This window comes from Solea solea, chromosome 8, assembly GCF_958295425.1.
Source record: "Solea solea chromosome 8, fSolSol10.1, whole genome shotgun sequence".
Classification (NCBI taxonomy): Eukaryota; Metazoa; Chordata; class Actinopteri; order Pleuronectiformes; family Soleidae; genus Solea; species Solea solea.
This window is the reverse complement of record NC_081141.1, coordinates 23,075,112-23,091,097: the sequence shown is the minus strand read 5'-3', so window position 1 is coordinate 23,091,097 and position 15,986 is coordinate 23,075,112. Positions and strand designations below refer to the sequence as shown.

The 15,986-nt window shown below is 41.8% G+C and overlaps 1 protein-coding gene across 2 annotated transcripts; it reads right to left on the bottom strand.

The window, feature by feature from the left end:
• Positions 1-996: 996 nt before the first annotated feature.
• Positions 997-15,230, bottom strand: si:dkey-32e23.4 (dynamin-1-like protein). 2 transcript variants are annotated; one of them, XM_058635844.1, is made up of 18 exons: positions 15,029-15,230; positions 12,455-12,586; positions 10,593-10,734; positions 9,585-9,623; positions 9,246-9,292; positions 9,065-9,136; positions 8,883-8,969; positions 8,583-8,745; positions 7,024-7,144; positions 6,183-6,521; positions 5,764-5,884; positions 5,509-5,664; positions 4,403-4,492; positions 4,193-4,291; positions 3,884-4,000; positions 3,126-3,235; positions 2,832-2,991; positions 997-2,705 (listed from the first exon to the last, which is right to left on the bottom strand). In XM_058635844.1, the coding sequence occupies exons 2-18, from the start codon at positions 12,554-12,556 to the stop codon at positions 2,649-2,651; spliced, it is 2,022 nt and encodes a 673-aa protein (XP_058491827.1). In that variant the 5' UTR covers positions 12,557-12,586; positions 15,029-15,230; the 3' UTR covers positions 997-2,648. The 2 variants fall into 2 exon arrangements, with proteins under 2 accessions (XP_058491827.1, XP_058491828.1); XM_058635845.1 differs by lacking the exon at positions 9,585-9,623 and having other exon boundaries at positions 15,029-15,226.
• Positions 15,231-15,986: the final 756 nt, after the last annotated feature.

Genomic DNA, 15,986 nt, shown 5'->3' with positions numbered 1-15,986 from the left:
ACTTGCTGCTGACTTTTCTTTAATGACTCTGACTCATACGCTAAAGAACTCCACTAAAGCACTGCTTGTGCCGGTAGATTTCTCTCTCCTCACTTCCCAGCGCTCATCTAACATGAACACATTCAGTTTATCCACCACATGTCACTTTTCATATCTTTCTACTAAGATTTCTTCATTTAAAAAAAATCCATCATCTAAATGGGAGCTGAAAACTCTGAGCTGAATGCAGTTATTTGACATTGGTGTAATGTGTTGAGCCAAATATCTAGACAAGAGGTATGGAGAATCATGTGTGTGTGTGTGTGTCAGCACCCTTGAGGACACTGCAGATCCCTCTCACCAAACAGACTTTTTTTTTCTTCATTCACTTCAGATCAATATCGAAGCAGAGTGAGTTTAGTGGCATCTAAAGCTGCAGCACTGTGGGAGACAAAAATTGATCAATTGTCATAAATGCACAGTCAATAACAGCCAGGAAGACTTTGTACGATATCATCATTTGTTGACATTTAATGAGTCCCTCCGCTCTGAACAGACTCCACTTAGTAAACATGTATCACAAACATTGGCAGGCAAGAACTCAGAAGGCAGTTTACACATGGCAACCACAGCAAAGTCCAAAAGTTTGGAGGAAAGCGGACTCAGACTTTTAGACCCTGCTGCGTATTTAAATAATACAAATATACATGAATAATTCATTCGTACACCCACACATGCACACTGAACACACACATGCAACGCTGTGCTCGCTCCCTGACCGCACAGAAACTGTACCATTAAGACAGAGACAGCCTCGTTTTTTAGAACAATTTGTTTTGACTGAGAGGAATAGTTTTTCTTTTCTACGTGACGTGGGAGACAAACGTATCCGGCCGTCCACCTAAATTAGGAACACCAGAGAGGAAAGGGTGAATATTTTTACACATCAAACAATGTTACACAACTAAATGGCTCTGACTACCTTAGGATGAAAGAAATGCATGCAGGAGGCATCTGCACACTGAATCTCTTTTATTTGTGGCAGCAGTTGTTTGGAGAGGGTCATTGATGTGGAACAAGCTGTTCTCTGTAGCATTTAAAGAGGAAACCAGTGGGTAATTAGTGAGAGGAGGTGAAGAGAAGTTACAGAACAATTAAGCCATAGGATGTAACCTGATTATTTAATGTCCTATTCATTTTTAAAAACACAAGTCACTGTCACTATAGCATATACAGACTACATACATATAGCTGCCCGTCTCTGTGATGTATTCTCCTAAAAACCTCTCATAAACAGAGGCAAACGTATCGGGAATGTTTGATCTCCTCCTGTCTGACTTGACAAATGAAGTGCAACAGAAATTAAATAAGCGGATATGTAAATGACACTGTAAATAAACCTGATAGTTTGTTTTTTTTACCCCCCCGAGCTGGGAAAAAGAAGAAGAAAATCATCTGCATTCATGCTGTGATCTTTTCAAATGACTGGTGTGTGTCTCTGCAGTGTTGCACTGCAGTCAGCACCGAGTGAGCTGGATTTCCACTTCACCTCCATCTCTGGTGAGAGCTCGGATCACAGGAGAGCAAAGTTGCAATGCAAATCATGGAACAGAATTTTTTAGCACCTGTTAAAGGGGCTCAGACAAAGCCCCCAATTTAGAAAGTGTGAGTTACATTTTGATCCAAAAAAAAAACCAAGAGAAAGGGACAGTGCAGGGTGGCGTATGAGGTACTGACACAGACCGAGTGCTGACTTCGATATATCGATAAGAACGTCACTTCATCTTGCCATGAGACAACTTTTCCTGACTGGAAACTGAGCTTTGTGTCGTTTTATAAACTGCTTTTCTCCCACACGCCAAAGTCCTTAGAGAAAATCTCGTGTTTTTACATCACTGCACACAGGAGCTGTTGATCCACAGCTGCCACCGTCAGTAAATTCAATACGTGTTATTTTGTGCCTTTTTGAAATCCTTCAATCAGATTTACCCAAGTGACACAAACTTGCCCATTGGACCAGCAGCTCCTGTATCCCCACAAGCTAAAAACGCTGATTTCTTTTAAGGAGTTTGGTTTGGCAAAGGGAGAGGTTTACAAACTTCTGCTTTCCAGGCAGAAAAGGCCATTTAACAGAGAGGAAAAAGTGGTGCATGTATTCTTAAAATACAGTAGAATTAAACTGGCACATTTTAATAGGTGAGCTTTTTATCAATTGTCTGTGTCTCAGGTTCCTGAGAGGTTCCAAAGTCAGTGCTGTCAATTCTTCATACAACCACACTCTCAAAAAACATCGAACTATCTCTTTAAATACTCCACATACTGTATAACTGACATTTTTTACATCTCAAGCGACAAACGTATACGACCAGAAACATTTTGTCACAAATGTATGCAAAATGTTTCTGTCATTTAGATTTTGCTATAACACTTCTGGCCCCCGGTGTTTGATCGTCGTCCCTCTCGACACAGCGTTCACAGTGAAAAGCAACAGCCCCAGAGTTAAAGATCCAAATGTGCTGCTGTCACTGGTCCATGAGAAAAACCCAAGTGCTGCCGCACATTTGTAAACACACACGCACACACTTTTACTTTCAGTGCTGTAAACCCACATCCACTCTCACACTGTCAGAGGTGTCCTATGACAAGGGGAATTAGTTTGTGTCCTCTGGCTACCACAGGTGGGTTTCTCGAATCTCAGAGATGATGTTGCTGGCCTTTTTGAGCGCCTGAAAAGGAAGAACAGCAAGATCACGGTTACAAAGAAGAGGAGATAAAAGGGAAAAGACAAAGTACTTGATGTTCTGGACAGACAACAGCTGCTCAGTGAACACAGACGTCAGCCTTCATTTTACCTCCAGCATTTGAGCGACCTCTGTCCGCTGCTGTGCCGTGTCCTGTGACTCGATGAGCAGATCCTGCAGCAGTGTTTGTTTGTAAAGCTGGCCCACCAGCTCACTCTGCAGATGCTCTTTCACGTAGTTCACCAGAAAGTGCATCACCGTCTTGGGCACACTGTGGACACACAGCCCCGAGACAAACTTACAAAAAGCAGCATCAATGACAACTGAGCTCAGGAGAGAAGAAATAGGAGGAACTGGGGGAGCGATTGTAGCCCCCAGAGAGTTCTGGATCTGTTCCAGTCACACCTGTCCTGGATGCTTTTGCGGACAATGAGGAAGTAGCACTTGATCAGGCGCTGGATGACTTCACAGTCCCTCTGCTCTCTCACACTCAGCTTACGTGATACAGGTACAGCCTGGCAGAGACAGAAGTAAAATTATGAACGTCTACAATTTATTTATAGCAGAACTATGCAGGAGTTTCCCCTAATATAACAGCTTTGGAGTCATTGTGATGGTTAATTGTCTTGCAGGGCCACAAACCCGAAAATCCTCAGAATCAGGAGGTCTCACGAGAAACACAAATTGCTTTACGGCACTACAAACACACCCCTGAGCCAGGTACTGGCTATAAGATCAGGGCAGCGATAGTGTTACTTTAGACGTTCATCATGGCAGAGCCGGCAAAAAAGAAGCATAGGCCAAAGCAGAAAAAAGTGAGGAAGAGAGGAAACAACTGTCTGACCGAGCAAGGAGCCACAAAACAAGTAAACATCGGACCAGCTTTTTTTTGAATGGTGAGAATTGAAAAACATGGTTGTGTTCGAAAACAAATGCACATGGCCAGGAGAGGGGAAGGGAGGGGGGAGCTTCAGCGGTGAGTTTTTACGATAGTGAGGATAAAGCGGTAGACGATGGATGGATCGATGTTTACGGTGGCATCATAAAAACATGTACGCCGAAACTGTAGGGGGAGGCTCCATAGAGAAGAAGGCGAAAAAGCGACCAGACTTGCAAAGGTTCTGCTTTAATTCCTCCGTCCTACTGTTCAACCTAACACTCACTGTGTCGAGGAGGTTAATGGCCTGGCTTCTGCTGGGGCTGCCAAAGCCTGCAGGGGGCGCTTTCTCATCCGCAACCTTCTCATTCTTCCAGCGCTTGCCTCCGTCAAGAGCCTCCGCCTGACAGCAAGAAATCCAAAAAAAAGTCACAGGGTCAAGGTGATTCTGGCTGAGCCTGTAATTCCACTAGAGGCCATGAAAGGAACTGTTAATGTTTGAGTGTGAAAACACAATTGTTGAGGATTTACAGAACACAACTGCTGCTGTTTATTCTGAGGAACGTGAGTACCTGCTGTACGGTACAATAACTACCTGCTGGCTGTTGACAGATGCTGAGACCTGAGCTGCATCTGTGAAATCTGGATGCTTGGTGTTGATGTAGGCGAGCTCTATCGCAACTAAATTGTGTACCTAAAGAAAGAAAAAAAAACAGCAGGGAGAAGTGCCCTTGAGCTTTAATACGATTATAGGCTTTTGGATATTATAATTAATATTAAATATCTTCGCCGAGCTGTGGATTACCATTTCATTAGTAATCGGCAACCGCTTCCTCAGTAATCCAGTCACTACTTCCACAATGGAGTCGTGCAGTTTGGGAAATCGTAGAAGCTCCTTGCAAACACAAAGACATACTTCATTAACATAATGCACACATAATTTATGCAGCAAAAATATTAACGTTAATAACAATTTCCTTTTAAAATTCACACCACAGGCTTCTTCACAGCAGAATAAAAAAAGAAGTTGTAGTGTGTAACTTATATATAAACGTGTCAAGACAAAAAGGGGAAACGGCGGCATTGAGCTACTAAAGCGAGACGACTGCAAACAGGCTTCCAGGAGAAGTTTCAGAAGTTAATTCTACTTCTCAAAAAACCCTGTCGTTCAAAAGTTTGCTGCTGTATACACACACAAACACTCCCTCAGTCAGGTCTGATAGTATTGGTTGACAGAGCTCATTTTCATCCTATAAATCATTTCTGTTCACGAAAATCAAACAGAGGAAGAATAATTACATCAATGGCAACAAAATCACCAAAATGTATGTACTGTAACTTTTAACTGGAACAGTCTTGACATGGGACTTTATGGACGTCACTAACTCTACTGACCTGATCTCCTTGGATTAGTTATTCCTAAATCTAAAGGACCAGATGACCAGATGCTCTGTCCCCTCTCACCAAGCACCTGGAAGGACTATAAGACCTCTGTGTGGGGATCTCAAAGTACTTCCAAGAGCATAAGGTACTAAACGGCCTGAGGTATGCAGGACAGAGTCTGCGGAGAACCTTAAAGGTAATAAATACGATCTTAAAATCTATTCTTAGTTGGACAAGAAGCAGTGTGGGGAAGCTAAAACAGAGACATTCTAGATCTGAGTGAAAGTAACAAGCCTAACAGCTGAGTTTGAACAGTAAAGTCAATACGTTGCTTTTTTATTCCAACAGAAAAAAATTGCCTCTGTACTGCTAAATTTCTAAAAAGAAATGTTTCTTAGCTGATCAAAACGGGATTGTACACGTTTAGCTGCTGTCAAACCAGACTCTCTGCAGTAGGTCTGACATTTTCCAACAGGAGGCCAGTGGTAGCACTGTTTTATGTACTCGGTGTTTGATCCCTCTGCTAACCTGAGTGCTGAAGGAGGAGCAGTGCTGGATGATTCTCTGCAGCTCTTCGTGAACGAGCTCCACGCAGCGCAGACTCGGTTCCTCCAGCCGCTTAATTTGCCGCTTCACCAGCAACTCGAAGGAAATCTCGGGCACAAAGAGCGCTGGTCGCGGACCCTGTGGCACCAATCACACACAGACACATCAGCACATCTATTTACCTGCACGGAATGTGGATTAAGCAAATTACACGACGAGTAATCAGGAGTTGATCACCGTGGCATTGCGGATGGCAGTGAGGATATCGAGCTCAGTCAGTCCCCCGAGGGGGTCGATGGATTGCAAAGTGCGGCCAAAGGTCTCATGGAATATGTAACACATCCGAGCTCCTCCGCAGCTGCAGGGGAGATGGTTTCAGCTGTGACACCAATGCTGTTTCTCAGTGTTGAGTCTCAGCGATGTTAATCGCACCAAATCAAAAGCAGCCAACCACAAACGTTAATACGTTTCTTCCTACATATTTACATTAATTAAATAACCCTGAGGGCAGTGGAGATGAAGGTGGCAATTCCATAATTTACCCAAATGACACAGATTTTAATCAATGGTAAAATGACTGTCCAGCTAAATTACAACAATACAATTCACGACAACATGAAACAACAATGAAACAACGACCCTGAGGTCGCACTCACAGCTCTGTGGTTTGGATGTATCTCGCGGTGCCTTCGATTGTGTGGCAGTAATCGCTGGCAAACTTGGTGACAATCTGCAGCAGGGTGGCGCTGTGGTCCTCTACAGGCTGTCCATAGCTCTTGAGCCTTGCCTGGAATTGGGCAGTCAGCACAGTCACACGGGTTTTGAGGTCAGGCAGGCAGTCGCGGATGTGGTGCATGAGAAGTCTGCTGAGTGTTTTGGCCAAATAGCGCGACCCGGCACGTGAGACGAGCGAGGGGTAGTGACGCTGCAGGAAGACCTGCTCGTCCTTCAACGAGTCCGACAGGCTCTTCTGTGTGTTGATGTCGTGCTGGCTCCTGAGAATAAGAGAGTGTAATTAGATGATCAGGATGATAAGGGAAGACCCTGACTTTGGGAACCACTGGTCGTGTTCCACTCATTTGTGCTCGCTTTTACATTCAATCCCAGTAGCAGCAGTTTCTCACCAGGGGTTTGCCCTCATTTCTATTTCATTGTATTCTTTGAGTGCAGAGGTATACGTGTGTGGACTTCCTCATATAACCTCACACAGGATTCTGTGGTAACCGTCTTCTTGTCTGTTTTTATGACCAAAACAAGAGTTTGTCGACAACTAGAGTGGAAAATATTGTGCTATATGGAGACTCAAACTTCCCAGTTTGAGTCTGCTCAGACCCATTTGGAAATTGGCAGATGATCCACACATGTGGATGTGGCAAGTAGGACACTGTCCACTTGATGGGATCTGTCTGGACTGATACTACTGGGCCAGTGATAAAAGTTAAACACAACATGGTAAAATGAGCAACAAACACAAGTTGATTCACAAGTGTTTCCGACCTGTTGACCACCCCGATGATCCCGAGTCTGACTGGGATGACTCGACCCAGAAGGACCTCCAGTGCGTCAGTCCCTGCATCCATCAGGTCCAGCTTACTGACAACCAGCAGTGTTCGACGACCTGACACAAAGCAGACAGACACCGGAGCCATTAGGAGGCGATATAGTGGAGAGAAAAAACAGGAAATGCATCTCTGATAGGAAAGAGATGAGGTGAGGCTCGCTGGGGGAAATGCTTTCACTGCGAGCAACAGGCATATCTACTCCACACTTGCCAACATCCCAGATAATTACAGGCAGATTCTCATCATTGGTCAATCTATTTGTCAGAGTGCACCATAATGGCAACATTACTTTCTAGGCTGTTAACGTTAACAGCCAGCATGCAGTAAAGACTGATGGGTCTGAAATGTGCTTATACTTCCTCCACTTCTTGCATAATTTAATAATTTAAAAGTGCATTTCTCCTTAAACGCCTGTTATGTAATACACACTGTTACGCTGGGATGAGACTACACGATTTTTTTTTGTCTTTCAAGATGGTCACTGTTACGACCCAGCCCGTGAAGGGGGGGAGGGAAGCAACATAAAAACTGAGTGTTTTTGTAAAATAAGATTATTTATTTAAAAAGGGGAAGTAAGGATCTATATATCAGAGAAAACGTTACTTAAACAAAAAATGCCGGCAACTGGCATAGCACGAGGTGTTAACTACTTAATCTCAAGTAGCACAAATACACAGCTTTCAAAGTTAAATCACATGAAACAACAACACACAGGCCCCAGCTGAAGTCTCCCAGGCGCCTTTATACTGCAAAGCTGGCAGGCATCAGGCATATGTTGGCTGATTGCTTTCCACTTATTGATGGCAGAACGTCCACACCTGGGCAATAGAAGCTGCAGCAACGCATACATGCATACTAGGGGAAGCCGCAGTGGCCGTAACAGTCACCATGTCAGATTATCAATCACAGTGACAGAGATCCTTGCCGTGTCTTGTTCGGTGTACTGAAAACACTACAAGTATGACCCCAACCAATCATCATTCGCGAAACTGCGCGAGTTCATAGGTCATCTGGGCGGCAGGGAGTTTTTAATTGCTATTCACCGAGTTGCTGAAGTGCCTCCGCTATTTCTTGCCAACATTTCTGTTTTTTATTACTCTGTCGTGGTCGTCCCTAGAGGAGACGTCAAAGAGGCAGAGGTACTGTTGCCAAAGCTCAGTGAAACCTTTTTTTGGGGCTCACTGTTCCACCTAACAGCAGCAGCAGCATCAATCTTCCTATTCTCAATGTTTATATCTGTATGTTACGTCGTGTCGTCCAGGAGCATGTTGTAGGACATGTCACACTAAGCAGGAAACATGGTAGTTCCAGACACCAAAACTCTGTTCTTCAAATATGATACGTTTGTTTATTATTCCCGACTTTCATATTCGGGTCCGACACTGGGAGTGGGAATCGCTTGAAAATCGGCCTGATTTCGTGTAGTCTGATCCCAGCATTAGAGTGCAAAGAAAATTAAAATGAAATCTGGGGGAGAGGAAGAAAATCTCCTACCATCTGGATCGACCTCACGGGCCAATTTCAACGCATCGGAGGTGGCCAAGTCAGAGTTGGCAGGGGACACAGCGAGGATGAGGGAGTTTGGATTTGAGATGAAGGACAAGATCATTTCTTGCACTTGATTCTCGATGTCCTCTGGCTGGTCCCCAACAGGAACCTGATGTGACAACAAAAAGCAAGTTAGCAGAGAATGTGGTGATTTGCTGTGTAATCAGCATTAATCAAGATGTGATACTGTGTCGTGTTGCTGTTTTGTTTGCACACATGAAGCAAAAATCACGTGCCCAAGTCTACCTTAGTGATTCCTGGTAAATCAACCAGAGTTAGATTTAGGACTTTGGGGGAGAAAATCTTCACATATATGGGCTCAGGGCTGATTCCCTGCAGCGGTTGAAAAAGAGGAGAGAAATTTATTATCACAGTGTAAAATGTTTTTTCAAGGCAACGCTAAATTTACACCACCTCCTCTATCTCACCTTATTGTCGCCTGAACCGCGATGAGTCTCTGCTTCAATTTCCCGACGGATCTCCTGAAAATCTGAGAAGATCTGTCAGGAAAAATGAAGGTGACAGAGGGATGCGTCATTTAAACACGACACATAATAAGTGTGAACGGCGTCGAGTACATCATCTGACTGTCTAAAATAGTGAATGTACCTGGTTCTTGCAGTGAAGGAACGTGCCCCATTCTTCAGCTTTGACACCTGAAAAAAAGACAAGAGCGAGTTTAAGTAATACAACAGGGACACAAGCGTACAGAAACACAGAATAACAATGGAATTCGGGATTGGGAGGGAAAAATAAAAAAAAAATAAAAAATGAACGGTAAAAGATTACAAATGAATTTATGGTAGTTTCCAAAGGTCTGAGATTGTTTCACAGACCTTTTTCTCGAAATGCAAGACGGGAGACAAACAAAACAAATGGAATGTGCGTGATCGCTGACAAAAGAAAATGACAAGACTGAACAAAGATGCAGTCTGATTATACAGAGACCTGGGTAGCTGTTCTGGGTATTTTGTTTTACCCCATGTCCTGAAAGAGTAGTGAAGAGGAGGAAGAAAGAGTTCATTTTAGTGAAGCAGAAATAAATAAGCAGGAATAAAGCTGATTAAACAGTGAATGAATGTTCTGTGTCCAGGGACCCGTTCAGACCTGGTGTTAACATCTACTCTCAGTGATCTGATCACGTGTGGACAGCACTAAGTGACATGGGGCATTAAAATGTGTCCGGGAGGCGTCTCCTCTGACCACAGGAGATCTGGCTTCATCTTTATGTCTGAACTAAATTATGTATTAACAATGTACAGATGTATCTGAGTCTGTGTGTGTTCACGAGTGATGGAGAGCGAGAGAGATGAAAGGATGAGAGGAGGATGAGACTAAAAAAACATGAAAGAATATGACGGACTGGGTAGTGTAGGAGTTTTGTAATTCCAGAAGACTGCAGTAAGGCAACATCATGGATGAAAGCAGACTTATGCAAGATTTCTACCCTAATTTAACAGTCATTGTGATGGTTAAAGGTCTCGTTGCGGGGAGGCAGTCTCCTTTGTGCCTACTGTTACTGGAAAATCAGCCTTACAAGATCACGGCCGCCGAACCGGAATCCTCAGACTCTGGAGGTCCCACAGGAAACACAAATTGCTTCACGGATGGATGGATGTTTACAATAGTGTAGTAAAATATGTACTCTGAAACTGTAGGGGGAGCTCTGTAGAGTTAATGGCAAAAAAATAGCTACCAGACTATACCATACCGTAGAAGAAAAAAGAGAAACGTGTCCTCAGACCACAACCAAATGTGGATTTTGTTATCATATTTGAAGATGCTTGACAGAGAGAATAAAACTGTGCTTAGTTCAAACTGCACATGATCACATCACTCAGGACAGATTTTAACACACAAGGTCTGAAAGGGGTCCTTGAAACTGACTGTTTAAAGAGTCGAATTCAACTTCACTCATGACAGAAAATCATCACACACAGATTCATGTTTTACTACCGTTCTCCGTCTTCAGTCTCTCCTCCAGAGGGGCAACATTCACCAGCTGCAACACCAGCGGTCGTCTTGTGACGATTCCTGATCCCCGTGGCAAAAAGTCCCTTCCGACCAGGCTCTCCAGCACCGAGCTCTTTCCACTGCTCTGTTGTGGCATATAATAATAATAATAATAATAATATTACTATAATACTAACAAAACAAAAATAAAATAAACTTCAAGTATAGCGCATTTTTCAAAATTCAAAAACTTCTTCTCAGCATCAACAGATAAAGAGACAGGTCATAAAAGGGACATGTTAAAAGGGTTGGTACATGAAAAACATACGATGAAAGCAGCATTAAACAGAAATAAAATCGGATCTAATGTCCTGAGATGGGTCATTAGGACCCATCTCAAGCCTCAAGACCTCAAGACACTAATAGTGTCTTGAGGTCCTGACTGCAAATATTCTGTATCCTTTAATCTTTTTAATGTACTTACACAGGCAAAAAGTGCAAAAATAACAGAGCCACAGGATGGACAGATGAAATGGAAACACTCAAAAGTAATCAAAATGGGCAGGGAAAAGGAAGTGTTCAAGAAAGCTAGAAAAGGAGTGATATGATCATATTTATTAGTTCTAGTTTTAACAGTATTGTAGTGAGGATAGGCATGAATAATGTATGATTTTATCATTTGTTTTATTATAAAAGTTGATACACGAGAGAAAAATGTTTTATTGATGATTATAAAAGTTCTCTCTACTTCATTAACTACATGATTAGTGATGGCAGCAGCAGCAGCACATATATTAGTGTGATGCTGTTGCAGAAGTGAGGACATTTTTACTTCTGGTCAGTTGTTGTTAAGGGGAAACTTGGCACTTTTTAAGGAAACATTAGTGATTAAAACTTCCGATATAGATCAAAAACATTTACATTGTCTTTTAGTAGTTCCCAGAGGGATTAAAATTGGCCTACAATTAAAAGATTCTAGCATCGTGAAGTGCTACATCCCTCTGACCACAGCCTCCAATCAATTCTTGGTAACTTATGAAGACACTGACTATATACAGTACTGACGTATCTGCATCGCTGTCTGACAGCTTACTGTAAATAGTTGGGTTGGATTATTGAAAACCAGAAAGAAACCATGCATGTAGTCAAATAAAGAGGTTTCTTGAATGCAACTTGAAGCCGCTCCCTGAGCTCAACACGCTGTGGGACCCTGCATTACTTTCACTAGCTCTCATGCGGTGGAATCTTTTTCTATTGTGGTGGAGAATTTCCCCTCTGACAAAAAATATTTCTGTTGAAGTCTGAAGAAAGCACACAGTACTGGATGTGAAAAAAGTCAATGTGTGGAATAACTCACTTAAAACTTACTTCACAGTCAAGTACACAGTCACACTTTTTTCCCCACACACTCTGCTGAAGGGCTCATTTTCTAATAAACTGTCTTACTGAGAAGAGATAATCGAATTCCATCTGTCTTTGGCCTCCTGTGTGTGGCAGCAGGGTCTGTGTGCGTGTGTGTGTTTGTCAGCGTATTTGTCTACAAATAATCCTGTTGAATATTCTAATAGCATTTTCTGCTTGAAATTCCCCACCCCTAGTATATAATTGATCTATTGTTTTTAAGTCAGGCAGAGATAAAGACAATTACAATGGTATCGGCAGGTGGAAATAAAAGGCAAATGAAAAATGTTTCCAGTGGAGTTGATACAGTAAAAGGTCAGTGTGGTTTGCAGTACAAAACAATGCACCTCTTAATATCTGTTCAAATCAAAAAGTCAAATACAAATGATAACTCAATCAATGTAATGATTAATATGATTTAATTTAGCTTTGTAGTTATTATTAGTTGTTTTTCATTGGCTGACCTGAGATCCAACCACGACTATCTGAGGTAGCTGTATGACCTCTGCACCCACGGTGAGGAAGACCTCCTGCAGCCGGTTGATGGTCGGGATCAGAGTCTCCATGCTTCCGATAAACTGGACTCACTTAGGAAACTGCAAAAATGGAGCAAGGGTGAGTCAGCAGAGAGGGAAGTGCAGTGAAGCAAATTAGATTGTGTTGACTCATACACAATGACAATAGAACAATAATAGAGGTAAAGCAAATGTATTTGTAGAGCACAGTATCATACACAGTGGTCATTTAATGTGCTTTACAGAGATAAGAGAAAAACAAAATATTAACATTTAAAGAGGGGAAAGTTTAAAGCTGCAGTGTGTAACTTTTGGCATTTTTGTTATTATTATCGTTCTGTTTGATCTTCTTAAACAGAAACAATGTAATAATATTATTTGTAAGCTTTGTCCCTCAGAAAACAGGCTCGGTCAAACAATACTATCAGACCTGACTGAGGGAGTGTTTGTGTGTATACACCAGGGCGGACCAGGACAAGAAGCATTTATCCCATCAAACTGCTTAACGACAGGATTTTTTTGAGCAGTAGGTTTCACTTTTGAAACTTGTGGGTGCCTTCCATTTGTATTATCTTAATTTTAATTTTAAAACAGGTTATAGTTGGGGCAGACTTATAAGCATTGCAGCAGGGGGCAGTCAGGCTGAACAATTAATAGTTTATAAAACAATGCCATAGCAAATTGCAGTGCAGTGAGAGCAGGATTCTGACCATTGAGGGACTTGTAAACAACAGTATCTATTTAAAATCAATCCTGTACTTAACCGGAAATCTCCCTTGAGAACTCTGGCAGCAGTGTTCTGAAAGGGTGTTAGCAGTGTTACTTCATTGACAAAGGTTAAATACATAACAAAAATAATACTTTGCTTAATGCAAGCAAACTTTGACTCATTAAATATATTTGGTATCAATGTTTTACCTAAAATTAGAGAAATGTTTTAACTTGAAAATGTCCATTTCCACAGAAAATGCAGTTGGGAAGGAAGGTGGCGTACTCATCAGTACTCACGCTAAAGATACCTTTGATTCATGCATTATTTGTGGCATGCAGATCAAAGGCAGACATTAATTTTCAATGGAAAAAATGGCATAAATAAGTTTAAAATATTTCATAAAGAATAACTGACTCTAGTTGGAGAACAAACTTGTGGCTTAATAAGTATCTGTCATTTATTAGATGAGATCAAAGTTTAAACCAGTAATTTATAATATTCATTGGGCATCGTCTTCTTGTTCCGTCTTCCTCTGTCTGAATTTTGCCACAGAACTCGTTCCGCAATAAAAATTATTGGCAGAATTACTGCTTCGATGCTGAGGTTTGACTGCAGTAAAGTAAACACTGCAAAAATAAACTCCCATATGAATGAATAGAAAGTAAAGAAAAAGGGATTGTACAACTCCACTGACCTGATTAACTAACCCATGAACAGATTAGATAATGTAAACCAATCAGCAGGTGCATATGTCTCCTGAGAAGTTCAAACTGTTACCGATATTGAGCAATTTTAAAATGTGTTATCATCCAGCTGAAGGGTAGTAGTATTGATGATTTAAAGTAGTGGTTGATGGGCGAGTAAATGTGGCCTCCTAAGCAATTAAATACTGGACCAAGCAAAACCTGCTCTAACAATGGCAACATCTAGGATGTTTTGGTTAGCACTCTTGTCTTTGCAGCAAGAAGACCCAGGTTTGCAACCCAGTCGGAACAAGGGTCTTACTGCGTGGAGTTTGGTTCTCTGGTTTCCTCCCACAGTCCAAAGATATGCAGATTTGGGGATTAGGCAAACTGAACACTAAATCTGTCCAGGGTGTACCCCACCTATCGCCCTATGCCAGCTGAGATTGAAACAGCAACCCCCCATGTGGAGGATAAAGCAGTAAAAGATAGATGGTTAAAAAGTGTCACTTGAATTTGTCACAAACTGTCACTTACCTCTTAAAACTATACTCTGATCCAGTTTGCCTATTTTTTTTTTTTTTTTTTTTTTAAGAATGAGGGCTCTGAATTCTGAATGAATGTCATTTTTGAGAAGAAAAAAGCAAGCAATTTAAAAGAAATTATCTCTAGGGCAGGATATTAATGCTGGTGGGCCAGTTTGGCAGTTGCTGACCACTGATTTAAAGGCATGAACCAAGACAGAGGATGGTAGCTGATTACTATTTACTCCAACGGGAAAACAGAGCATTTTCCATTGGGAACACAGTTTTCCATCGTCAAACAGGAAATGTGGTCCTGATGAGAGGAGGGGGGAAATAATGCCCGGACATCAGTGACATACAGAGAGACCACCACCTCTGTCACTAACCCTCTCATTTCACTGAAAAAAATACTTAAATTCAGTTTCAGCAGCGTCAGAAATCTAATTGAATTAAAATGTTAAGCAGCATTAGCCGAAAGGCTAAATATAGAACAAGGTTAGCCGGCTGAAGCTAAACGTAAAAGGCAGGAAGTGACAGATAGTGCTAGCTCCGTGCTAACGCTAGCTTCGCGGCTGAAGCAGCCGGCGCTCGACTGAGACCTTACCGGTGTTGGGCACAAGATATCCGCTCTTATCCACAGAGTCCGTCCGTCATACTTTGGAAAAATAGGTCGGGAAGTGCAAACGTCGCATCTTAACCTGAATACCGTGATCCACAATTACCAGCAGACCTCCGACAACAACCGTCAGTCAGTCCACACACGGGCGGTACAAGCAGTACGCTCAATCCACTTTGATTTGTCGTGAAATATAAGTCACGTGGATCCTCATCTTCTGATTGGCCGATACGTAAACGAGGCTTGTTTTGGTCCCGCCTTTTGAAGTTCCCTATGACACAAACATCAGAAATGACAATCGTTCTCAGTGGACAGTGACTGCTTCTTTTAAGGGTTTTTAAACAACTTTGAAGTCCAAAAGATATATAAGGAAATAATGTGGGGGGCAAAGAAAATGCTGAAAAATAGTAAACATTTTATTTAAGCATACAAATCTGAGATCCCAAAAAAAATGATAGATTTAACCTGAAGTGAGTACCTTTAATATAAGGAGCAATATCTTCTGTGGAGAAGCTACCCTGTGAAAAGGATCAAAGGAAAGACATGACTTGCTGGAATTTATACACAAACTAAAATTGTATATAAAAAGGGATACAAAGCTAAAAGTGGATAAAGTGGGAGTAGGACAATAAATATCTCAGAAGAAAAATGCAAAGAAGCATGCAAAAGTCAAAATACCGGAATTACTTAGCTAGGAAAATAAACATGATACACTTAAAATCACATCATAGTACGGTCAGGAAAAAGAGCCACTCATACACTTTTTTCCCCCCCGTCTTAAAAAGGTTTTAAGTTTACGAGAATCTGGATACTTCATCTACAGAAGCCACATGCACTATCTGACATTTCATTAGGCACTTTCCCCATCAGACATATAAAGAGATGGAGACAGATAGCTTGATACAATATTAATATCCACATTAAAACAGATTACATATAACTGGAA

Coding starts and splice junctions, on each gene's coding strand:
- si:dkey-32e23.4 (XM_058635844.1), bottom strand. CDS start 12,556: ATGGAGACTCTGATCCCGACCATCAACCGGCTGCAGGAGGTCTTCCTC. Junction 4,292..4,402: donor TGCCGATTACTAATGAAATG/GTAATCCACAGC, acceptor TTCTTTCTTTAG/GTACACAATTTAGTTGCGAT. Junction 3,236..3,883: donor CCATTAACCTCCTCGACACA/GTGAGTGTTAGG, acceptor TGTCTCTGCCAG/GCTGTACCTGTATCACGTAA.